At 42.4% G+C, this 26,643-nt stretch overlaps 1 protein-coding gene across 1 annotated transcript in view; it reads left to right on the top strand.

Annotated features, from left to right (window-relative positions):
- RNPEPL1 (arginyl aminopeptidase like 1) overlaps positions 1-20,390 on the top strand; it is a 68,320-nt gene extending 47,930 nt beyond the window's left edge. Inside the window, exons 7-11 of the mRNA XM_077290152.1 lie at positions 1,002-1,114; positions 1,192-1,300; positions 1,378-1,605; positions 7,137-7,279; positions 17,416-20,390. Coding sequence (XP_077146267.1) covers positions 1,002-1,114; positions 1,192-1,300; positions 1,378-1,605; positions 7,137-7,279; positions 17,416-17,658 — 836 coding nt within the window. The 3' untranslated portion in view covers positions 17,659-20,390. The remainder of the gene's footprint in view (positions 1-1,001; positions 1,115-1,191; positions 1,301-1,377; positions 1,606-7,136; positions 7,280-17,415) is intronic.
- Positions 20,391-26,643: the final 6,253 nt, after the last annotated feature.

Raw genomic sequence — 26,643 nt, forward strand, 5'->3', positions numbered from 1 at the left:
CACAAGCAGGGGGGACAGCGCTTACTGTAGCGCTGTTTCTCCTGCGGGCGGTACGTGCACACGGAGGAGAGTGCACACTGTTCTCAGTGTACACGTGTGCGGGACGCTTTGCGCACTGTGCTGCCGGAGAAAAACGGACATGTCTCCGTGTTTTGCACACGGACACACGGTCCGTGAAAACACGGAGACATGTGCATAGACCCATTCATTTGAATGGGTCTACGTGTGTCAGTGTCTCCGGTACGTGAGAAAACTGTCACTACACGTACCGGAGCCACTGACGTGTGAACCCGGCCTAATAGATATTGCTGTAGATTGGGGTGTGAGGGGGGATAGACTATTAGGGTATATTCATACCTTGCGTTGTTTTTTGTCACATTTTTTCTGTACGTTTTTGCAGCAAAACACTCAACATTTTCCTGCCCCATCAAAGTAAATAATATCTCTGAAATATCACACATGCTGCTTGTTCATTTTTCTTTGCAGATTTGAAGCAATTTCAGACCTGTAGCATGTCAATTCTTTCAGAGTTTTTGCAGTTTTTCATCCACTGTAATGAATGGGGGAAAAAACGCATGCAAAAATGGATATTTGTTATGCAGCGTTTTTTTATGCAGAAATCTCTGCAGTTAATACTTATCTCCTGATTGTATGTGCATATGTTGTTAACACACAAGCCTATACATAGAAGATTCATTCATTAATGTATTTTTTAAAGAAATTTCAGCCACACACTGCTGAAAAAGTCAGGTCAGTAGTCGCCATGTGTTGTGGGTTTAAAATCTGCAACATGTCAGTTTTTTTGTTGCAGATTTTGCTAATGTTTCGCCGTGGGGATCAGGGTCACAAGGACTACCTGACTTTTCCCAAGAAGAAAATATTAATGTTTCTACATGTCACGATTGTAATTGAAGCATTTAAAGTTGACCAGCGTCTCTAAAATTTCTGCTTTTGTATCTGATGTGTGAGTTATCAGTTTTCCATTCTGTGTTTCTCCGCAGGTGTGAACCCAAGTAACCTCATGAATTTGTTCACATATGAGAAGGGCTTCTGCTTTGTGCACTATCTGTCCCAGTTGTGCGGGGACCAAGACAACTTTGATGCCTTCCTCAGGGTATAATAATTTAACCTACTTTATTTCTTTAATGATTGCTATTGTCGCATAGTAATCCCCATATCCTTCTCACACAGGATTATATTGAGAAATTTAAGTTCCGCAGTGTTGTAGCTCAAGATCTGCTGGAGTCTTATCTCAGCTTCTTCCCTCATCTGAAGGAGGAGAGTACAACATACAGTGAGGGTGAGTCACAGACTATGGTAGCATGCAGCACTTCAAATTATAACTGCCAAATCCTCATGATCTGTTTTCCCCTTCAGATCTGCAGTTTGAGCGCTGGCTGAATTCCCCAGGGCCTCCGATGACCCAACCAGATCTTTCTCAGGGATCCGTATTCACTTCGTCCGTGGAATCTTTGAGTGAACTGTGGATGGCTGAACCTTTAGACATTGAAGCTGCTGCCAATTTTGCCAATATTGCTGACTGGCAAACTTTTCAGACTGTGCTCTTTTTGGACAAGCTTTTAGATCAGTCCCCATTGCGGCCAGGTGAATGAATCTGATATTTTTCTTATTTCAATAAATGTGATGTCTTCAGACTATTAGTACACAGAGGCATATACTTAGTTATTCACATTTTAACATAATCTGCCAAGTGTATTTCTAAACACTCAATTTGTCCAAGTCCCCTGGTAACTTATGAACATCCTCCATAGACTGCATTATACTACCTAGATTGGTATCATCTGCAAAAATAGAAACAACACTATTAATCACAACTTCTATATCCTTAATAAATAAGCTGAAAAATAGCAGACCCAGCATTGAATCTTGGGGTATACCACTGACAACTGGAAACAACTAAGAGTAGCAGTCATTCGCCACAACTCTCTGGATTATTGAGCCAGTTATCCAATTGCAAACCTTAAGGCGAACCTGTCAAATGAAAAAATGCTATTAACCTACAGATATTGGATTAATCTGCAGGGCTGTAGTGTTCTGAACCTGCCCTGTGCCTGCACTTAGAGCCCCGCTGTCTAGAGGCGTTGAGGTTTCACTTACAGGGGTGCTGGTTCAGTCACCACTCTGTATAGTGAGCGGCTGCTATAACTGCACCCTTGGCACTGACTGACAGCTGGCTTTATTGCTGATCTGCTGCCAGTCAGTGATTAATTCATTTAATATCAGCATTTTTCAGGCCGGTTTTGATGGAAGGGGATATTTGAATCAAAGGCACCTGATTCATTAAGAGACGCAGAATTCTTAATGAATCAGGAGCGTCTTAGAAGTGGCGGGCGCCTCCATGCGCCTTTCCACAAATCTTACTCGAGTCAGGGACTGTAGTAAGATTTGTGCCATACCCCACAAATCATCGTGAATTAGATGAGCTGGCACTGCCAGCTTGCCCATTTAGGTAAGGGTCCCTGAAACTGAAAACACCAAAAATCGTTATCTTTTTGTGTAACCGCGGGACTTTTCATAGTGTTGTACTCCAGATTTCTGGTCTAAATAGTTTGATGAGTCCAGGTAATAGTGTTGGTGATCTTCCACTGATCATGAATTATAACCTGTGTTATAATACAAAACTATATTTGCAGGGCTAGTCAGAAAAACAAGTAATATTCTGGTTCATATTGCAGACGCAACTCGCTCATTCAAGTGAAAAGTCCATTGAAAAAAATCAAACATTACATGAATGGCATAAATCTGGTAACAAATTCCCTTTACCCTTTTAGGGACGCAGACAATTTTTATTGTTGTAGTTTCGTTTTTACCCCTACTTCTTCCAAGAAACATAACTTTTTCTATTATTCCGTTTATTTATCTGCATGATTGGATGTTTTTTTTTTGAGACGAGTTCTAGATTTTGTATGACCCTTTTCACTTAACCATATAACATACTGGAAATCAGGAACAAAAAGTTCTCAGGTTAAATGGTTAAAACAAACAAAAAGAAAAGCAATTCCAGCACTATTGTTTTTTTGGTGGGGTTCGTTTTTATGCTGTGGTAAAATTCTGAATTCTTTTTTTTTTTTTTAATTGTAATTTTTATTGAAAACTTAAAATTTTGCAGGAAAAGAAAAAATGGGCATTTTAGATTTTTCACTATCATTTATAGGTTAACAACCAATCTTATACTATATTAATAGTTAAACATTTTCAAGTACGGTAGATGAAGGGTAAAATTTTACAAACACACAGACTGAGACAATAGAAAAAGGGGGGGAAATGATGTGGAACGTTACCGACCTAGATAAATCCATCTCAGAGGTCATATATTTAACATGGAGACCAAAAGGAATCTCAATGAAAATTCTGAATTCTTAAAAGAAAGAAGCAAAACAGATATTTTATTTGTCACCATTTCCCAAGAAAAATAACTTTATTTTCACATTTATGAACCTATGTAACGACTTATTTTTGGCATGAGACGTAGTTTTTGTTTATTTGCATTTTTGGGTTCATACAACTTCTTGATTGCTTTGAATCGCATTTTTTGGGAGATGTGCAGTGACCCAAAAAATGTCTATTCTGACCTTTCGATTTTTCTTTATGGTATTTATCTTATCAGTTTAATAATTGTAGATTTTGCGTATCACAATTTTATGGATGCAGAAGATCAAAACTATATTTTTTTTTATTTTCACGCTTATTTCTTTTAGTCCTTCAATGGCAAAGATTCTGCAATAATTTGTACTATATACTGAAATAATTTAACCCCTTCACAACGCAGCCAATTTCATCTGGTGTGTTTTTTTTTTTCCTCCCACCCTTCTCAGAGCCATAACTTTGTCTTTCTGCTTACATAGATATATAAGGGTTTGTTTTTGCGGGATGAGTTGTACTTTTGAATGACACAATTTTTTTTTTAATCACATAGTGTACTTGAAAACTGGGAAAAAAAATCAAAGTGGTGAGAAATTGTGAAATTTCTAAAGTGTGCAGCACCAGATGCAAGCCCCCAAGGCACAAGAGGTCACTAGAGATATACAATGCGTGTGCACCCCACAGGGAAACTCAGATGGATAAAATGGGAAAATGGTTTCCCTGAAAGGAAGCTATAAACCTGCCTTTAGGTAGCTGAGGAACAAACTAGACTCTGGGTCCAACAATAAGGGAGGAAAGAGGAAGGTTAGATTGAGCGTTTCCTTACTTAGATCGTAATCCAGATGTCATTGGAGTAATCGAAGCTTGAACGCTGGGTTTCCTGAGCAGTCCGTGAAACTGAAAAAATCAAATTGCAATAGCGAAGATGATGGAATTGGAAAACAGATATAGTAGTTTCCAAGAGGAGACTGTAAGTAGTAGCTTACCTCCGCGATAGAAGAGGGTGAAAAGAAGGGGGAGGATTTAAGTCCAGGCAACTACAAGTGTTTCAGAACAATCGTGGAATCTGGGAGTGGACTGAAAAACCTCGTAGAGCACACTGGATCTCTTCAGAACGATGTAGGGATATAGAAAGAACTGTTTGGCAAGACAACCACTCTCCTGTCAAACGCTTTTCACAGAATAGGAAGTCAGTAGAATGTAGCTTACTGGGGACGAGTGAACTATTAGACTGAACAATGTCTGCTGATTTTCTGACCAGATACCTCTGCAGAGGTTGACCAGGATAGCTTTCTGCCTTGGAAGGAAAGAATCTTGGGTTCCGCCATGGAAGGGAAATATTAATCCTACCACTCTGGGTTCCGTATGAAGAAGGGAAGGAGAATTGATTAGCCTTTGGGTGATCCTGAACTGTGTGACACTGTACTAAAGTACCTAGTTGAGAAAAAAGGGACGTCCGTCAACACAAACTGTCTTCAGAATGGAAGAATCTTTTGCAAGGAATGATAATAGAACATCACCACTGGGCCAAGAATAAGAGTATGTTCAGACGAAAGAGACAAAAACGAAAGTCAATGATTGAGTTACGAGAGAGTACGTAGAGAACCCTTTCATAGGGTAAGGAGGCTGAATGTGCGTATCAAGACAGCATGTTCTGTAAGACTAGACTGGGTTGAGATAAGGGGCGATTTTGACCTGTTTACGGTCGAGCCCGAATGGAAATGAGCACTGAGAAATGTAGAAAGGAGGAGCCCTGGACCAAATGTGTGATCTTTGTAAGGACACTGAAGAAGAGGCTAAGCCGGGTAAGGCCTAGGGCTGGCAGAGACTCATGAAGACTCTGCAGCCCAGAAGACGACATGCAGAGGCAAATTCAAGTGCGCTGGGCAGAGGAAGACATAGGTTCCATGGGGATAGCCATGAAGGGCACATAAGCCAGCGCTCTAGAATGGAAAGATAGGTACTGTCCTTCACTGGACCAGAGAAATTTTGGTGAGAAAACACTGAGTGGCTGGAGTAAAGCCACTTAAAGACATGGAAACTAGACATACCAACCTCTTGGAAAATTTACCATGGAGAGGTCTGAACTTGGAGCCCAACAGTGTGAAACCGAGAGCCGAAAAGGCATCAGTGTGGCGAAGAGAACAACATTGATGGAGACTCTAGTTGATATAAGGATGACTCCAGTCCATCCTCAAATAATCTTAATATACATATACGGGGATCTGGTAACAATTTTACTCCTTACACCCTTTCTGTCAAGGAGATTACCTCATTCCAAAATGGGCCTATTGGTCTACATTCTCACATCATATGCATCAAATGTGCCTCATCAATCCCGCACCTAGGGCATTTTGCATCATGGCGATTTCATGTCTTGTGTAAAAAGCTTGGAGTTTTGTGTATTAAGCATAGTTGAGAGCCTTTGGGCCTCACAGGGAGATAATTTGGGAAATGTTTCTAGAATCTCTCCATTGCTCCACCGATATAGCCCCTACATTTGCCTCTCGTTTAGCTTTAACTGGCTGAGAGTGATTATCCAGTTGGGATGACAATAGGTACTTGTATATGATAGAAATTAAACCCTTTGTATGACCTGCTGTAGAAGCAATAATATCTATACCACATGTATTTTCTTATTTTTATTTTTAATGGTGGGTTGATTTGAACTTTTTTTTTATATACCGTATATATTTTTTTTCATATTTATTAAACTTTTTTTTTTTTGTTAAGCTCTTCACTGTAACTGCCAGTCCTTTTAGTGGACTATAACCTGCGAACGTCTGATGACTTATGCTATATACGGCAATACTTTATTGCTGCATGTAGTAAAAAATCACTTTTTTCTTTTGAAGACCGGCTGTAGGCTGGGTTTCAAGAGAGCTCCTTAATGTCAAGCACTATGGTCTTCAAAAGACCCCCGGCTGTCAAAGCAACCCATCGGCAACCCACAGGCATATAGAATGGCACGTCCCCCCTGCCGACGCTTTGTTAATGCCGCTTTGCACGACCTGCAATTTTTATAGGCAGTTCCTGGCTGTAATACAAAACCGTTACTTCCCGAGTATGGGGCGAGCTCACCCCGTGAGCATTCTCCATACAACCGCTTCCGACTTGCGCCGTACGTGTATAGAGGAATTTGTGAAGGGTTTAATATTACAATATATACCAGAAGTCGTGGTTTCTTATGATCCCAGATTCTGTGGCTAGGCTTTACAGGAGGACCACCATTACGGCGATTGGGCCTTCAGCAGTATTTATTATTATTTATTATTGTTTATTATAGTGCCATTTATTCCATGGCGCTTTACATGTGAGGATAAGACATCCACCTGTTCGGAGCAGGCACCAGGTGCTGAGCCTGCTCTATTTGACCCACTCCTTGTCAAATATATGTATTGGTACGGGAATGGTTTAATTCTGATTTGACATTCTAGATACTAGTTACAGGGCAGCTTTCTCTCCGCAGACCAGTTTGAAAACGGAAGTTGATGTTTTATTGGTTACTATAGGAAATAGTCAAATTTATTTTTATCTTCATTATAAGTAAATCTGCCTTAAAGTGTCAAGTGTGGTATAAATGAGTCCAGCCTAAAGGCATTTGTTGTTTACAACCTTCACCAATTTGATAACTTTGAAGTGATACTTAGTTATTTCCACAAACACCTTCCTCTGCCACTTTGTAATTTTGAGTTTTTTTGTTACACTTTTTGTTTTCTTGCTTAATGTGTTGTGTTGAATTCTTTCTCCAGAAGTTATGCTTCAGCTGTCACTTTGCTATTCTGCTGATATAGCTACTATGAACACAGAAATACGCATCCGATGGCTGCAAATTGTGGTGCGGAACAACTTCCAACCAGACTTGCCTAGAGTGCGCCACTTCCTTCTATGCCAAGTTAGTAACATCATCTTCTTTGATAAAGTGAAAAACTGCTACCACTTTGTTGTTTTTCTGGTACAATTAACACTTGTAGTGCAAAGGCCTTTAGATGCCTGAATCTCCTCGGCTACATTTTAACGTTTCTATTTTTTTTGCATTGTTCATGGTTCGATCACCAGTTTTTTACAATACAAACTGTATACATTAGTAACCAGATATCTTATTAGACCTGACAAGGCTGGTGCACTTACTATGAAAATCCATGTCAGAATGGCTGTGTAATAATTTTTGAAAGATTATATTGAATTTTGAGATAACGTAGATTCTGGAGATCTCAACCAGTCTATTCTTGAGCTAAACGCGTAGTTCGCCTTCCTGACAGATTGACCCTTCTGCTGTAACCTCACTGCTTGTTATGAGCTGCAGCTTGTCAATAAGGCTGGGAGGCTGGAAAAAGAATCCAGCATATGAATACACTGAATTTATGCGCTTTCTCACTCTTTAGCTGTACACATAATATGTAAAACTCAACTTAAATATAACACATTTCCAAGCATTATGGTAACTGGTACACCTCAATAAATGGCTAGTAAGTTTACAACTACTAAGGGTATGTGCACACGTTGCAGATTTTGCTGTGGATCTTTGCAGATTTTTCTGCAGCTGCCGGTCCGCAGCAGTTTCCCATGAGTTTACAGTTCAATGTAAACCTATGGGAAACCGAAAACGCTGTGCACATGCTGTGGAAAAAACCTCGTGGGAACGCAGCGATGTACAATCCGCAGCATGTCACGTCTTTGTGCAGAATCGCGGCGATTCTGCACACATAGGAATGCATTGATCCGCTTCCCGCATGGGGCTATGCCCACCATGCGGGAAGTAAGCGGATCATGTGCGGTTGGTACCCGGGGTGGAGGAGAGGAGACTTTCCTCCAGGCCCTGGGAACCATAGTTGTGTAAAAAAAAAAAAAAAAGAATTAAAATAAAAAAATGATATACTCACCTTCTGATGGCCCCTGAAGTCCTCCCGCCTCTCAGCGCTGCACGCTGCCGTCCGGTCGCAGGGTTGCTATGCGAGCAAGACCTGCGATGACGTCGCGGTCACATGACCGTGACATCACGAAGGTCCTTCTCGCATAGCATCTTTGGAACCGGACCGCCGCGTGCAACGCCGAGGAGATCAGGACGTCTGAGGGTGAGTATAACCATTTTTTCATTATTTTTAACATTAGATCTTTTTTACTATTGATGCTGCATATGCAGCATCAATAGTAAAACAAGTGCAGGAGTAAACCCGCAGCGGAAACCGCGATAAATCTGCAGGGATAACCACAGCGGTTTTGCCCTGCAGATTAATCAAATCCGCTGTGGGAGAACCAGCAGAGGACCCTTCCTACGTGTGCACATAGCCTAACACAGTTGGATCATAACATATAAGGGGCTGGGATGTATGCTAAAGGAGCATAGTTTTATTACTAAAATTTCACTTTTAATAAATATACTCTAAAATTCCACCTCCTATCGGTGCACTGTCACCTTGTAGGATTGTCTTCATAAATAGCAGTCAATATTACTGCTGTGTGGCCATAAGGTTATCATCCAGGAGGTTGGTTTACAATATAATAGTAAGTCATGTTCTAGTTCTTGGGCAACGTATTCTGTGCTGTATGAACATACAACTATTTACTGTGCATGTGTACAGGTGTATTTATTGTGGTGCTCTGTCATATTTTTTGTGTGAAATCTTTCTTGAGAATCTGCCTACTGTTAGGTTCCACGATGAACCTGGCAGACGGTGGGGAAGATGCAGTGGAACCCATGAAATGCAATATATAAAACTATATGATTCTCCTGGAGGCATGCACAACACTTAAGTTCAAAAGAAAATTACTGTTGACTGATGGTCTTTAAGTGGTATTGTAGTATTGTAGAGAAATAGGCCAGTGCCAGGAACTGCTGGCGACAGCTTTTCTCAGGTGGGAACTAATTATTGGGCCTGCTAAAGTCCAACAAGCCAAATAGGTCTTTCCTTCAGCATCTGAAAGCGGGAATACCATCAGGCACATTAGATGGCCAATTCTACTGAAATCAATGAGATGGACAGACTGACCTAAAACATGTATAGTTTTTTTTCAGAATGTATCTTCTTAAAAAAGCACTTGACCAGGCTATTCTATAAATGTGGTAATCCTACAACAAACAATGGAGTAAAAAGTCCCATACAAAGTTATTAAAACTTGTAACAATAAATTTTATTAAATATAACAAAATAAATACAGACTAACAAAACAAGGTCCAGAACTGATACATGTACAGGAGGCACAGGCTACTGTAATCGCAATGTGGGCTCAACAAACGGATCACTCGGTGCTGCATATAATATAGTATACATCAGGAAAAGTGCTTAGGGCAAGATAAAGTGCCAGGGTATATGCAGCTAACTCCCTATAGGTAGTACAGTCTCCATGTAATTTGTGCCATATATATGGCCAAAAGGGAAATAGAAAGGAAAAGTGAACCGCTCATCTTACCCATGAGTATATGCCAGTCTGTAAGATGAGCGGTTCACTTTTCCTTTCTATTTCCCTTTTGGCCATATATATGGCACAAATTACATGGAGACTGTACTACCTATAGGGAGTTAGCTGCATATACCCTGGCACTTTATCTTGCCCTAAGCACTTTTCCTGATGTATACTATATTATAATGCAGCACCGAGTGATCCGTTTGTTGAGCCCACATTGCGATTACAGTAGCCTGTGCCTCCTGTACATGTATCAGTTCTGGACCTTGTTTTGGTAGTCTGTATTTATTTTGTTATATTTAATAAAATTTATTGTTACAACTTTTTATCACTTTGTATGGGACTTTTTACTCCATTGTTTGTTGTAGGATTAGTAGTTTCGGAGTGTCCTTGTGACAGTGATTTTTGTCCAAATGTATAGGGTATAATATCCCGGTACTTGCATCTAAGATATGTATCAGTGGTATTTGTTCTTAAAAAAAAAATAAAAAAAAAATAAATGTGGCCTTGGTTTGTAGTGTTATGGCTGTGCCTGACCATGCAGGAACATGGTCTGATCATACCACATCTCCTGGGCAGGGGAAGAGCAAAAGACTATACTGACATTACAAGGATAGAAGGTGCTGGTTACTGTAAGGAAAAACCATTCCTTGCCTGTTTAAAACTTGTCTTACCTCCCAGAAAGAATAAGCTGTGATCCCATACTGTAATGTAAGGTCTCCTGTGTATATGTGTTGAGTAGGCATGGCTGTCCATTCTATCCCCATATTTGGCATAGCTGGCTGCTACTGGTGAATAAATCGCAAAAGTTGCAATATTTTTGAGCCACTTTCAAGTTGCGGAAAAATACGGTACAATTTATTAAGATTTTTTTTCTCCTACGCCTCATTGGGGGACATATTACCATGGGTGTTATGCTGCTTGCCACTAGGAGGACACTAAGTAAACACAAAGAATTAACTCCTCCTCTGCAGTATACACCCCTTAACTGGCCAGTAACGACCCAGTTCTTGCTTAGTGTCTGTAGGAGGCACTTGGGTCTGTTCTCGGACCCCAACGTTTTTTATTTCATTTTTATTTTTTCTGTAAATTTTTTATTTTTTAATTAACGGAGTGAAGGGGGCGACGGATTCCTTTTCAGGGTCCGCTCTCCCCCGAACCATCAACAGGCGAGTATACCTCCCCGTACCTCTCCTGCGACGACTGGGGCACGCCTAATCTACGCTAGGGCGACGGTTTCTATACAGTCCCGATCTCCCCCCTGTAAGATGGCGAGCACATACAGTATACCTCTTATGTGCATCTCCCGGGCTCCTCTGCAATTAAGCCCTCACCTGTTGGCGTCATGTAGTCCCCACAGTAGCCGTAAGTCCCCTGCGGCAGGCACAGCTGTACGTCCCCTACGGCAAGCACACATCAGGACGCTCTCCATCCCCCGGCATAGGGAGGATCGATTGAGCTGGAGGTGGCTCCCTCCTCGGTGAGTACTACCCTTCCTCATGCTGCTGGCGTGGGAAGGCGCGCTCCGGGTCCCTGGGGAGAGGTACCGCTGGCTAGATGCCAGCAGCGATCGTTAGGTGTGGCGTCGCGGCCGGCTCCACTAATTTAGTCCCCGGCTTCTTCAGCCAGACTAGGCCGCAATTCAAAAATCCCGCCCACTACTCAGGCGCTTCTCGTTCTGAACGAGAAGAGCCCTGCAAATCTCAGGCGCCATCTTGGGACTCCACTGCTGCAGGGAAATACAGCCGAAAACGCTACTTCCCTCTCTTCCTTCCTTGGGACACCAGCACAGGATCGTGGGTAAGCTGCTCCACTCCATAGGGAAAAGCTTAACCCCTTCTCTGCACCCATAGCTCTCCTATTAGCAGTTTACTGGAGAATAGACATACACTATGTCTCAATCTAAGGAGGCTAAATGGGACAAGAAAAAGCACAGTGTGTTTTTTACTTCATGTGCCACTTGCAATTCTGTGTTGCCACGTGCCCACAATACCCCCTTGTGCCAGAACTGTGACCCGACCTGTGCGCAGCCGCCTTCTGCCTCTACCCCCAATGTCTCCACCGACCCCGTCGAGCCTAACCCTCCTGAGTGGGCCGCGTCCTTGTCACATTCAATGGATTCCTTGGTCAAGGCATTGGACTCTTTCCGGGGGTCCTCCTTAAGCCAGAATTCACCTCCGTCGGCTGCGACGGAATCTGGCGACGGTGCGGGGCCGTCCGACCACAGGGGGCGTACTGTACTACGGGACTCTCAGGGTGCCAGAAAAAGAACCCTTCCCTCCTCTCCCATCCATGCTCAGGCTTCAGCATCTGTGAGCTCATCTTCTCGTTCCCCCTCCCCCGAGGGTCGCAGCGTACATGACTCAGAATCGAGTCGGAGGAGTCTTTAACCCAGGACTCCTCTATCGGTCAGGAGACACTTGACTCCCTTATTGAGGCAGTCAACAAATCACTAATGGTGGACGAGGAATCGGTATCCACTCAGGAACACGTCATGTCTTTTAAAAAGACTAAATGCGTTCAAAAGATATTTGCTAATCATCCTGAGTTTCAGGACATTGTCCAAAAACACAGGGAACACCCGGAGAAGCGATTTACGGCTCAAAAAGCCACAGAAGCTAAATATCCTTTCTCCAAGGATCTGGTGAAGGAGTTGCTTCTCTCTCCTTCTGTGGATCCTGCCGTATCGCGACTTGCATCCAAAACCGTCTTATCTCTGTCCGACCGTTCATCAGTCAAAAATCCTTCTGACCGTCAAATTGACTACCTGGCTCGCTCAGTCTTTGAGGCCTCAGGAGCAGCTCTCCTTCCATCTTTTGCCGCTACTTGGGTGGCTAAGGCAATGGTGGCCTGGGCAGAGGTGTTAACCTCTACCATCCACGGCAGTAATCTTCCCCCAGAGGCGGCCAGACTGGCTAATCCGATAGCTCAGGCCGGAGATTTCGTAGTTAACGCTTCCATAGATGCGGCTAATTGCGCAGCGCAATCGGCTGCAAACACAATCTCCATCAGGAGGGCCTTATGGCTCCGCGATTGGCGAGCAGATTCTGCTTCTAAAAAGTCGCTGACTTCTTTACCTTACCAAGCTGGCCGTTTATTTGGGGAGAAACTAGAATCAAATCGTTTCTGATGCTACTGGAGGGAAGAGTAAATTTCTTCCCCAGCAAAAGCCTGCCCGGCCTTTTCGGAATCGACAACAGTTTCGATTCCGGTCCTTTCGTAACAACTGGAGTTGGTCCTCTTCCCCTGGTTCGGGACGGCGGGAAAACAGAAATCCCCAGGTCTCATACAGACCAAACAGTTTCTGGAAACCCATACCGAGACCTTCTGGCCCTAAGGCATTCACATCCCTTAAACCTACTACACAATGACTCGTCGACATGACACCGACAAAGTAGGCGGACACCTTCTTTCGCTCTATCAAAATTGACTCACGGTCGTTCACGACGAGTGGGTTAGAGAGCTCGCTTCTTCCGGATACAAAATCGAGTTTTCTTCCATCCCCTTCCGCACTTCTTCCAGTCTTCTCCCCCCAAATCAAGGGTGTCACATCTTCTTCAGGCCATACAGGCGCTTCAAAGGGACGGTGTCATCATTCCGGTCCCTCGAGACCAAAGGTTCAAGGGGTTTTACGCCAACCTATTCGTGGTCCCAAAGAAGGACGGGACTCTACGGCCCATACTGGACCTCAAACTGCTAAATAAGTTTGTACAGGTTGGATTCACTCCGTTCTGTTGTCCCGTCCCTGGAAAAAGGAGAGTTCCTTGCATCCATAGACATCAAGGATGCTTATCTACATATTCCAATTTTTTTCCTCCCATCAGCAGTTCCTGCGCTTCGCAGTCCAAGAAGAACACTTCCAGTTTGTGGCCTTGCCCTTCGGCCTCGTCACCGCCCCCAGAGTCTTCACGAAGGTCATGGCGGCCATCATGGCCATTATTCACGCTCGGGGAGTGGTAGTTCTTCCGTATCTGGATGACCTATTAATCAAGGGTCCGTCCCATTCTGCCTGCGATGAGTCTGTAAGTATCACCGTGGATTCTCTTTCTCGCCTGGGTTCGAAAATCAACTTTGAGAAATCATCTCCAGTGCCGGCTCAGCAAATCTGCTTCCTCGGCATGATTTTGGACTCTTCCCGCTGGTTAGTCATTCTCCCTCCAGAGAAGGTCTTGTCCTTACAACAGGGAGCGCGCAAGCTCTCCCGCCCAGTCCCTCACTCCATTCACTTCGCGATGCGCATCCTCGGGAAAATGGTTGCTGCGATGGAAGCCGTTCCGTTTGCGCAGTTCCATCTGCATCCCCTGCAACAGGCACTGCTGTTAGCCTGGGACAGGAGTCCGTTTTCCCTCGACCGTCGTTTTCGACTGTCCCCACAGGTCAGGCAGACCCTCAGGTGGTGGACGCTACAGTCCTCCCTGAACCAAGGGTAGTCCTTTCTCCCAGTGCGCTGGTTAGTGGTGACCACCGATGCCAGCCTTTTGGGCTGGGGCGCAGTTTTCAATCACCACATGGCACAGGGTCGTTGGTCCACAAGAGTCGCGTCTTCCAATCAATATCTTGGAGATTCAAGGGATCACGCTTGCCGTACGCAACTTTCACCACCTTCTCGCAGGCCATCCCATCAGAATCCAATCCAACAACGCCACATCCGTGGCATATATCAACTGGCAAGGGGGAACCCGCAGCAGGGCAGCCATGCTCAAAGTCTCCCACATCCTGCATTGGGCAGAGATCAATCACTCGCTCATCTCGGTGATCTACATACCAGGTGTGGAGAATTGGGAAGCGGACTTCCTCAGTCGCCAAGGTCTTGCCTCGGCGAGTGGCCCCTTCATCCGGAAGTCTTCCAGCAGATTTATCTTCGCTGGGGGATGCCAGATGTGGATCTCATGGCCTCGAGGCTCAACAATCAGGTTCCCCAGTTCATTGCTCAATCCCGCGATCCTTCCGTCATCGGGGCAGATGCCCTGGTCCTGTCGTGGCATCGGTTCCAGCTGCCATACATATTTCCCCCTCTTGCTCTGCTCCCGAGAGTCCTCAATGTCATCAAGAAGATCAGGGCAGAGGGGAGACTGGTGGTCCTCGTCTCGCCGGTCTGGCCGCGCCGAGCATGGTACGCGGAACTCATCCAAATGGTCGCCGACGTTCCCTGGCGGCTTCCAAATAGCATGGATCTTCTCTCACAGGGCCCAATTTGCCTCCAGAACTCCGGGGCCCTGTCTTTGACGGCGTGGCCATTGAATCCTGGATTTTAGCCCAAGCCGGATTCTCTCCAGGGGTTTCTTCTACCATGATTTGCGCTAGGAAACCCGTATCCATGCGCATTTATCATCGCACCTGGCGCTGGCTTCTTTTCATGGTGCAACGCTCATGGACATTCTCCTCTGTTTTTTCTTTCCATTCCGTCCATTCTGGAGTTTCTCCAATCAGGTTTAGAGTCAGGCCTTGCCCTAGGCTCGCTCAAGGGACAAGTGTCCGCATTGTCTGTTCTATGCCAACGAAAGATCGCTTCCAGACTGCCGGTTAAGATGTTCATCCAAGGAGTCTCCCGGTGGTCCCTCTTTATAGAATGCCTTTGGCTTCATGGGAGTTTAACTTGGTTCTCGGCCCCTTTCGAACCATTGCAGGACATCTCTCACTCCTTTCATGGAAGGTGGTCTTTCTCGTGGCGATTACGTCAATCAGGAGAGTTTCTGAGTTGGCGGCCCGCTCTTGCCGATCCCCTTTTCTGATTTTTCACCCAGACAAGGTAGTTTTTGAGAACCTCTCCCTCTTTCCTACCTAAAGTCGTCTCCTCCTTTCATCTAAATGAGGACATTGTCTTGCCGTCATTCTGTCCGGCACCAACCCATCGTATCGAGAAAGCTCTCCCTACTCTGGATGTGGTTAGAGCTCTTCGGCGGTACATATCTCGCTCGGCTCCCTTCCGTATGTCGGATGTCCTGTTCGTGCTTCTGGAGGGACATAGGAAAGGTCTACCCGCCTCAAAGGCCACTCTAGCCAAGTGGATTCGCTCCACTGTTCAGGAATCCTACCACGTCAGGAACACCCCTGTCCCAGCAGGGAGTAAGGCGCATTCGAGTCGGTCTGTGCTTCTTGGGCCATTCGGCACCAGGCTTCAGCACAACAGCTTTGTAAAGCTGCGACTTGGTCCAGTCTGCATACCTTCACGAAGCACTATCACGTTCATACCCAGGCTTCGGCAGACGCTGCCCTTGGCAGGCGCATTCTGCAGACATTGGTACCTCACTAAGCCAGTGGTACATGGGGTTTTAGCAGAGCAATTGCTCCCCACCCAGGGACTGCCTTAGGATGTCCCATGGTCCTGTGTCCCCCAATGAGGCATAGGAAAAAAGGAGATTTTTATTTACTCACCGTAAAATCTTTTTCTCCGAGCCAGTCATTGGGGGACACAGCACCCACCCTGTTAGCCTATTGGCTGGTTGTTGTTGTGGTTTGTTCCTCCGTTTTTGACAGTTTACTTGTCTTGGTTTTTCTTATACTCCTACTGCTTTACTACCGAACTGGGTCGTTACTGGCCAGTCAAGGGGTGTATACTGCAGAGGAGGAGTTAACTCTTCGTGTTTACTTAGTGTCCTCCTAGTGGCAATCAGCATAACACCCATGGTCCTGTGTCCCCCAATGATTGGCTCGGAGAAAAAGATTTTATCGCGAGTACACAAAAATCTCCTTTTTTCTGAATTCTGGCTTATGCACTTTAATGAATCTGGGCCCCAGTGTAACTACATTTTAAGATGTTGTGGGTTTTTACTTTGTTTTTTTTTTTTTTTTAAGATATGTAGTAGGTGCTGAAATGCCATGCTGATCAATGCAAATCCAGATTTTGATGCCCCACCAATTGCTTAAAAAACTTTTAGATGTACACTGCCCAGCAGTCAGAAGTGATCCTCTACTGTGTAAGTGTGCCCACAAAACTGTGTACAGTCTCATAGATTTTCCGATAAGCCCAAATACCCCTCTTTGCTTGCGCTCATGCAGGAGCTTATGGATTCTGCCATTTGAGCGTGCATGTTTAACAAGCGACTGGTGGAGTTTCTGGACCCAGATCACCATTGATCTACTGGTATTTTACACATATTAAAGAGCGTCTTAAAGTGTAGATAATTTAATCACACGACATCTGCATCCTCGGGTACAAAATCTATAGTGTGGATATGCTGCCTCTGTAAATCCTGGCCTTTCTAGTCCGTCCAATGGGCTGTCTCAAATCTACTAGCCTCCTTCTCAATTGACTGGCAGAATGTTTAGCTAGCCAGAATGAATCTATAGATAAATGGAGGCCTATATAATCTTACTGGCTAAGTACATATATAATTAGTGGCATTCATGATGCTGACTTTCATAGAAAGGATATTCTGACCCATATAATCCAAGCACCTCTTGCGGAATTCTTGGTAGTAGCCTTCTTTCTGATGTAAGATATTAATTTTAGATATTTTGTAGCTTGTGAATTCGATCATTATTTACAGTTTAGTTTGTTATTTGACTTATGACACATCCTTTCATATTTATGTATTTCTTGATGATCTTGTAATCGTTCTATTAAACCTTATTTTGCACTGTTAAGTATCTATTGCTATTTGTTTTTTCTTCTTCTTCTTTTAGACATCTAGGATGTATACCATCCCTCTTTATGAAGACCTCACTGCTGGACCACTAAAATCCTGTGCCCTAGAGATCTTCTATCAGACACATGGACGTTTACATCCGAACCTCCGCAAAACGATCCAGCAAATCTTGGCTCAGGGAGGTTCTGTGGTGCAGTCAGACACTGCCTTATCTGTCCTGTCTACTGAGCTCTGTACACAAGGCTCTTCTTCTCTCAGGGATGTGAATGTGACAGCCTGACAGCGCTCACTTTGCAACAATGTATTCATTAAGCAGCTTCTCATTCGTTCGTTCTGGCTGTGCCTTGCCCAGACCCAACCGTGGAGGAGGAAGCGCTGATATTCTTTGCACTGGGGTGGTTGAAGCAAAATGCTGTACCACCCAAGAATGCTCAGGTGGGGAAACCACTCAGCCCAATGACAGAATGTTCTACAATAAGCCTTCAGAGGGCAAAGAGGTGCCAAGTGGTAGTTATACAGTACTGTGCAAAACTTTTAAACAGGTGTAGGAAAAAATGCTGTAAAGTATGAATGCTTTAAAAAAATAGAAGTGTTAGTCATTTATATTTATCAATTAACAAAATGTAAAGTGAATAAACAAAAGGGAACTCTAAATCCAATCCTTATTTTGTGTGACTACCCTTTAGGCCAAATCAGTATTGCATTTATTCCTCTTGTTGTGTTTTTAGTGTCTTGCCCCCCCTCCAACTTCCATGAAACCCATTTTTTATTATGTTTGCTCCACATTTATCTTGCCATTTACCCTTTTTTGAACTCTATTTCTTATGTGTTTGCTTCAGTTGTTTTTGTTTGCCACTGTTGGCAGAGTTTAGGATTTCCATATCTTTTCACAAAATTTGTTGCAAACATATTCCATTACCCTCCTCCCTTGTAGTGAAAGAAAAAAAAAAAAGATACAAATGATGAATGCGGGGCCTTTGTCTTCAAAGCCACATCAATTCTTCTAGGTACATTTCCATACAGTTTTTGAAGAAACTTGCCAGGGAGGTTATTCCAGACATCTTGGAGAACTAACCACAGATTTTCTGTGAATGTAGCCTTGTGTAGATCCTTATATCTCTTCACATAATCCCATATAGACTTGATGATGTTAATATCAGAGCTCTGGGGGAAGGGGTGGGGGGGGGGCATATAATTACTTCTAGGACGACTTGTTCTTCTTTATGGCTAATATAGTTATTAATGACATTGGCTATATGCTTAAGATCTTTGTCTTGCTGTAGAATAAATTTGTAACTAGTCGGATGCCTCCCTGATGGTAATTCATGATGGATAAGTATCTGCCTGTATTTTGTCTCATCAGTACATCAGTCTAAACATGTTTTTGTGCATAGTTGAGATACTTCGCCTTGTTTCCATGCCGAAGGTATAGCTTTTTAGCTACAATTCTTCCATGAACACTACTACTTGAAATACTAGACTGGTGTAGCTATGTCTCAACTGCTGCATTAGGTTTCCTTGGCTAACCACTGAGTTTATGGTCCATCACGTTGCCCATTTCTTATTTCTTCAAAAGCGCTTGAGCAGCATATTTTGAAACCTCAGTCCATATTGAAGTTTTCGCCTGGGAGAGGCCTTGTTGGTGCAGTACAGCTACCTTTTTGTCTTGTTGCTGTGCCATTGTGTTTTATCTGTGAAATGAGCCAGAGTCTGGCTCTTCCTTATCCAATTTTAAGCCTAATCCTACTCCTAATGCCTGTGTGTCGACCAACTTATAAATATGATGAGCATTATCACCCAGTGTAATTGGTTAATGGCACACCTGACTCTAATCCTACAAAATCCTTAGTTTTGTTCATGTGTACCTAGAAGAGTTGATGCTATTTTGAAGGTAAAGTGTGATCACACCCAATACTAATTTGATTTAGATGTCTCTTTTGGTCATTTGCTTTTTTTTTTTTTTGCTGAGAGAAATAAACTATTAACACTTCTAATTTGTAAGGCATTTGTATCTTGCAGCATATTTCCCACAGATGCTGAAAACTTTTGTACAGTACTGTAAATATTTTTTCTTTCGGTTGAGCCTGAACTTGGTTGCTTGGAATTTTGTTCACTTGACATCTATGCATTTTACATTTGAGGCCAGGGCTTCACTACAGACTTTCCTGGAAAAAAAACCAAGTGAAACTCTGAAAATATAGCAAAGAGGTTGTTCTGCACACAAGCCTCATCTTCATCCAATGGCCTGAGTCATTTTTTGACCATGTAGCCTATAGACTTTGGGTAACAGTTTTTTCTGAATGTGACCTAGGTAGCCCATCCTTCATTTCGAGCTTTTTTTTTTTTTTTTTTTTTCTTTTCATAACTTACTTTTGAAGATGCTTGATCACAACCTAAAGTGTTTTTTCTCCCATTTTTCCCTTAACCTTTTTTTTTTATATCTACAGTATGCTCTTGGGTCTTCAAATACAATTTGTAGTCAGTCAAAAATGGTTAATTTTATAAAAAATATGTTGTACTCACATGTTAGGTTGATGGGAAATGCAGCAAGAATTTTTTTATTTTCTACTTTCTAATCCTGGTCCGATTTTACTTTGTCATATTTTATCAAATTTTAATTTTGGTAAATAATCTTGGTGCATAATAACCATTTTACATTTGTTTTTAAGTGTGATATTGGTATATTTTTACTCCCTTAAGGCTACGTTACCAACATGAGCTTTTGCTGAGTTTTTGATGCTGTGTTTTTAACACAGCAAAAATGCATTTTAAATTGGATTTATGGAAATCTCCTGCCCACTGTTTTTATATTACGCAGCGTAAACTGCAGTGTGTGTTTCATATCTTCAACATGTCAATCTCTTTTGCAGGTACTCAGAGTTTTTTTTTCTGTGTGGAATTTCCCCATAGACTTGCATCAGATGCAGTTTGTCAAAGCCAAATACCAGGAAGTATAAAAAACAAAGCGGCTTTATTTGAAAGCATGACACTCCAAAAAGAGGGAAAAAAAAGTAGCGTAAATAAAACAATAAGAAAGTATGTTAAAAAAAGCAAAACACAGATGCATATAAATAGATGCAAAAATTCTACAGTGTCAAAAATTCAGCAAAATCTCATTGTAGGAACGTAGCGTATTGATTGTGCAGTACCGGTGTAAAAGCTGACATGCTCATCTCTTTAAGGGTTAGCTCACACTGGCGTATAAATCAGACTAGTTCAATCCAATAAAAGAAATCAAATAGCACTCAGACCAATGTTATTCATTGAGTGCAGATATGTGAATTTTTTTCTCATCTGTATTAGGCAAGAGAATAAAATTGCAACATGCTAGGATTTCACTGCAAATTCAGACAGTACAAGAAAAAAAAAAAGCCATACGGTATAGCATCTGATTTGTTCGGAAACATTACAAGAATCTGTAAGGGGGTATGTGCACACGTTGCGGATTCCATTGCGGATTTTTCAGCAGGTAAAATGACCTGTGTTTTACCTACGGATACCTACTGCGGGTTTTCTGCAGATTTTGTGTGAATTTCGCCTGCGTTTTTACACCTGTGGATTCATATAATGGAATAGGTGTAAAACGCTGCGGATTCCGCACAAAGAATTGACATGCTGCGGAAAATAAACCGCAGCGTTTCTGCGCAGAATTTTCCGTAGCATGTTCACAGCGGATTTGGTTTTCCATAGGTTTACATATTGTACACCGCATGGAAAACTGCTGCGGATCTGCAGGGCCAAATCCGCAACGTGTGCACATACCCTAAATGGTCCTGTAAAATATTAATAGCTGCTGAGTAAAAAAACTGATTGTATACGAACAGCACACTGATGACAAGTGAAAGAAAATCGTCCCACTCTCCTGGACGAGAATGGGACCAATTATTTATACACAAGTGTGAGCGAACCCTAAAGGTCAAGCATATGTCGAAAGGATGTCCTATAAGCATTTTTTTTGTGTTAGGACACCAAGCCCAAGGGATATCTGGTATACTAAATGTGTGATATTGGAGTTGCCAATGTTAAGATTTCTGGCTCTGTGTTATATACATAACTGCTTGCAAAAGGCCAGTGTTTATCATTCTATGTTCACCCAGTATAATAAGGTGCAAGTTTTTTTTTCCCCCCCAATTAGGCAAAAGTGGAAATAGATTTGGGGTTTGGCACAAAGGCATAAAAAACTTCATCAGAGATTTACTGTGTAAACGAGCACTCATTGATATATAGACATCTAAGCTATAAAACTGACTCCAATCATCCACATGTACCAGCAAATCAATGTTTCTTGTTTTACTAATCAACCATATCATGCTCTTTTGTATTACTGTAAGCAAATTTTCCTATGGGGAGAAACAAAATAATAATAATAATTAAAAAAAAAATCTGCTCTTTTACTGGTATTTCTGAATGTCCTTTTTAACTTTAGCTTAGAAACAGTGATCAGAAATACAGATGTATTAATTTGGCCTTGGGAGGATGAACATTAAGATGCATTATATACATTATTGCTGTTTACAATGGAAAAGTGCTTCAAGACTTTTTAAAGTGGTATTTTGGTTTCAGCATATGTTGACCATTTTGAAAGTACCGATATATTACATATTTAATTTAAATCCTAAATTTTCAAGATTTATGCTTGCTGTTGAATGGCACACAACTAAGGCAAATTTTATTTTTTTTTTCTATTGAACTCCTTAACGACTTATGACATAAGTAGTCTCCCTGCCTTTGATGTGGGCTCACAGGCCAAGCCCGCGTCTTTCCCAGCAGATGCGGGCTTTGTTACACAGCAGCCTTCATGAGCAATGTAACAGGTTAACCTGTTAAATGCCACTGTCAATCTGTGACAGCAACATGTGACGTGTTGCCGGCAAGGGGACACTCCTTTCTGTATCCTCTCGGGCGCTCTTGCAATTGCGGGACACCAATTTCCAGCTAAGACAGCTGTGTGTCATGCGGGTACGCCTGTGAAAACCAGCCTGCAGCTGGCGCTCGTAGGAGACCATGATTTTTGCTATATACAGCAATGCAATTGCATATAGCACAAGCGATCAGCTGATCGCAGGGTCAAGTCCCCAAAGGGGACTAACAAATACAGTTGAAATAAAAAAAAATAAAAAAAACTATTGAAAAACAAAAGTTCAAATCACCCTCCCTTTACCCCCCAATTGCAAATTAACCCTTTCATGACCTTGGGATTTTCCATTTTTCCGTGTTCGCTTTTCGCTCCTCTCCTTCCCAGAGCCATAACTTTTTTATTTTTTCGTTAATATGGCCATGTGAGGGCTTATTTTTTGCGGGACGAGTTGTACTTTTGAACGACATCATTGGTTTTACCATGTCGTGTACTAGAAAACGGGAAAAAAAGTCCAAGTGCGGTGAAAATGCAAAAAAAGTGCAGTCCCACACTTGTTTTTTGTTTGGCTTTTTTGCTAGGTTCACTAAATGCTAAAAGTGACCTGCCATTAGGATTCTCCAGGTCAGTATGAGTTCATAGACACCTGACTAGGTTATTTTTTATCTAAGTGGTGAAAAAAAAATTCCGAACTTTGCTAAAAAAAAAAAAAATTGCGCCATTTTCCGATACTCGTAGCGTCTCCGTTTTTCATGATCTGGGTCGGTTGATGGCTTATTTTTTGTGTGCCGAGCTGGCATTTTTAATGATATTGCGGTGCAGATACGTTCTTTTGATCGCTTGTTATTGTATTTTAATGCAATGTCGCGGCGACCAAAAAAAACCGTAATTCTGGCGTTTCGAATTTTTTTATCGCTACGCCGTTTAGCGATCAGGTTAATGCTTTTTTTTAATTGGGCGATTCTGAACGCGGCGATACCAAATATGTGTAGGTTTGATTTTTTTTTTTATTGATTTATTTTGATTGGGGCGAAAGGGGGGTGATTTAAACTTTTATATATTTTTTATTTTTTTCACTTCTTTTTTTTTTTTTTTTTACTTTTGCCATGCTTCAATAGCCTCCAAGGGAGGCTTAGAAGCTGGCACAACTCGATCGCCTCTGCTACATAGCAGTGATCATCAGATCGCTGCTATGCAGCAGAAATGCAGGTGTGCTATGAGCGCCGACCACAGGGTGGCGCTCACAGCTACCGGCGATCAGTAACCATAGACCTCTATGGTTACAATGCAGAAGCATCGCTGACCCCCGATCATGTGACGGGGGTCGTCGATGCGCTCATTTCCGGCCGGAAGCGCTGGTTAAGTGCCGCTGTCTGCGTTTGACAGCGGCATTTAACTAGTTAATAGCGGCGGGTGAATCGCGATTTCACCCGCCTCTATTGCGGGCACATGTCAGCTGTTCAAAACAGCTGACATGTCCCGACTTTGACGCGGGCTCACCACCGGAGCCCTGCATCAAAGCGGGGGTTCTGACCTCGGACGTACTATCCCGTCCAAGGTCCGAAAGGGGTTAAGGAATAAAAAATACACACATTTGGTATCGCTACATTCGTAAAAGTCCAATCTATCAAAATATAAAATAATCCGATCTGTAAATTGCGTAACGAAAAAAGTGAAAACGCCAGAATTGCAACTTTTTGGCCACTGCAACAGAAAAAAAATTTAATAACAGCTGATCAAAATATTTTAAATACCACAAAATTATATCAATAAAAACATTGAATCTGCTGTCACGCAACCCTATATCCACAAATGGTAAAATGTTATGGGACTTTGAAAATGGTGACAAGCAAAAATGTATTCATTTTACAAATTTCTGAATTAGTTTACAGTGGTTGATACCTTTTAATGGCTAACTAAAGAGATGGTAACAAATTGCAAGCTTTCGAGACTATTCAGGTCTCTTCATCAGACATAGACTAAAATAAATTCTGGAGAATCACATATTTATGCACAACACATCACAGAAAAAAAAAATAGAAAAAAACATGGATAAGACAGGTGACTTGAAGCAGAATTACCATGAGTGATAAACAGTTATGTCCATAAATATTGGACCAGTTCTTAGATAAGGAATGTTTTTTATTGTTCTCTGATCTGGTCTGATTCTGTTGTGATGACCCCACATGGTCCAAGGGGAAAATTCCTTAGTTCCTTAGTTGATATAAAAAGACATAAATCCATGCGACACATTCATTCCTGCGCTAAGACTGTCAAAAGCTCCCTGTCCTCTCCAACAGCTGCAGGAACCTTTCCTTGCAAACAGAAAAAATGTAAAACCTGTCCATTTATAATGACCACGGACAAGATAAAGATCCCCAATTCACATCAGGACTACAAGATCCCAGGTACTTTCAGCTGCGTCACTTCTAATGTGGTGTACCTAATTATTTGTACTAATGTCCAACTGGGGGTCTGTATGTGGGGGAGACCGTGCAAAAGCTTAGAACAAGAATTAATTCTCACCGCCACACAATAAGAGGAAAAAGAATGGATCTACCTGTGGCCAAACATTTTTGTCTCCCTGATCATAGCACCATGGACATGAAATTACTTGTTTTAAAAGGTAACTTCAAATCTCAGAGAGACAGGAGAATATGGGAAAATAAACTGATGATGACCTTTGACGGACTCTCACTTCTAAATATTTTTCTATCTACTGGCTAACACGGTACCAAGATATACCGTATATACTCGAGTATAAGCCGACCCCCCCTAATTTTGCCACAAAACTGGAAAAACTTAATGACTCGAGTATAAGCCTAGGGTGGGAAATGCAGCAGCTACCGGTAAATGTCAAAAGTTAAAATAGATACCAATAAAAGTAAAATTTAATTGAGACATCAGTAGGTTGTGTTTTTGAATATCCATATTGAATCAGGAGCCCCATATAATGCTCCATAAAGTTTACGATGGCCCCATGAGATGCTCCATATTAAAATATACCCCATGTAATCCTGCATAAAGGTTAATAATGGCCCCATAAGATGCTCCATAGACACATTTGCCCAATATAATGCTGCACAAATGTTGATTATGGCCCCATAAGATGCTCCATACAGACATTTGCCCCATATAATGCTGCACAAACGTTAATTATGGCCCCATAAGATGCTCCATAAAGATATTTGCCCCATAAAGATATTTGCCCCATATAGTGCTGTACAAACGTTAATACAGACACTTGCCCCATTTGCTGTGATAAAAAAAATCACATACCTCTCCGTCGCTCAGGCCCCCGACACTTTCAATATTCATCTGACTTCGTTCCGGTGCTGCTCCATCTTCAGCATCTTCTGCACTGGGCTGTCACCGTTACCGCTCATTACAGTAATGAATATGCGGCTCCACCCCTATGGGCCGCCCCGCACTGTGCATAATGAATAACGCGGGGTGGGGATTCAGCAACAGGGTGGCCGCACTGCCCACACAGGCGCAGTCAGGCACCCTGCATCTGAGCTGTGACTTGACAATGAAGACTGCGCCTGCCCCAGGCAAGCACGGACAGCACAGGCGCCGGATTTAAGAAGAAACAGCGCTCAGGGGGCGGCGACCATCGCCACTGAAGAGAAGAGTGACGGCAGTTGGGAGATTCATAGAGGAGGCTTCGGACCGCCTCCAGGTACATTATCAGGTTTTTGTGGCAAACTTTAAAACGCTTTATTGAGGGATTAACTGAATCAAAAACTAAAAGAGCCACCTTGTTAGACTGCAGCATTACTGCTGCACAAGGTGGCTCTTTTAGTTTATAACGGCTGGAGGGGGTGACAGTGGCCCTTTAAATAAAACAAAAACTACAAATGTTTAGTATCTGCGGAATTGTACTGACCTGGAGAATAATATTGCCAGGTCAGTTTTATTAAAAAAAACAACCTGTAAATAAAAGCAATAAAACAAGCTCCTCGCACTGAAGCAAAAAAACAAGCCCCTCACACTGCTACATCGATGGAAAATAAAAAAAAGTTATGTTTCTTGGAATAAATGGAAGACAAAAACTGCCTGATCCTTAAAAAGTTAATGGCAAGCAGATATTTGTGTGGAATTCATACAGAAACATTGCATATCTTTTCATTGACCACTTTTCAGCTATTTTGCACACAGTGATTTTATTTGTTAGGCTTATCCAAATTTGCCGTGTCTATGGCTTTTTATTGTGATATATTTTTTTGTGTGTTCGAGGCAAAGTGGTCTAAAATGACCAAAAATTATACTTTTATTTCTTAAATTTTTAACCTCTTTACCCCCAAGGTGGTCTACACGTTAATGACTGGGCCAATTTTTACAATTCTGACCACTGTCACTTTGAGGTAATAACTCTCGAACTCTTCAGCGGATCCCTCCGATTCTGAC

Source organism: Ranitomeya variabilis, chromosome 2 (assembly GCF_051348905.1).
Source record: "Ranitomeya variabilis isolate aRanVar5 chromosome 2, aRanVar5.hap1, whole genome shotgun sequence".
In the NCBI taxonomy this organism is placed as follows: Eukaryota; Metazoa; Chordata; class Amphibia; order Anura; family Dendrobatidae; genus Ranitomeya; species Ranitomeya variabilis.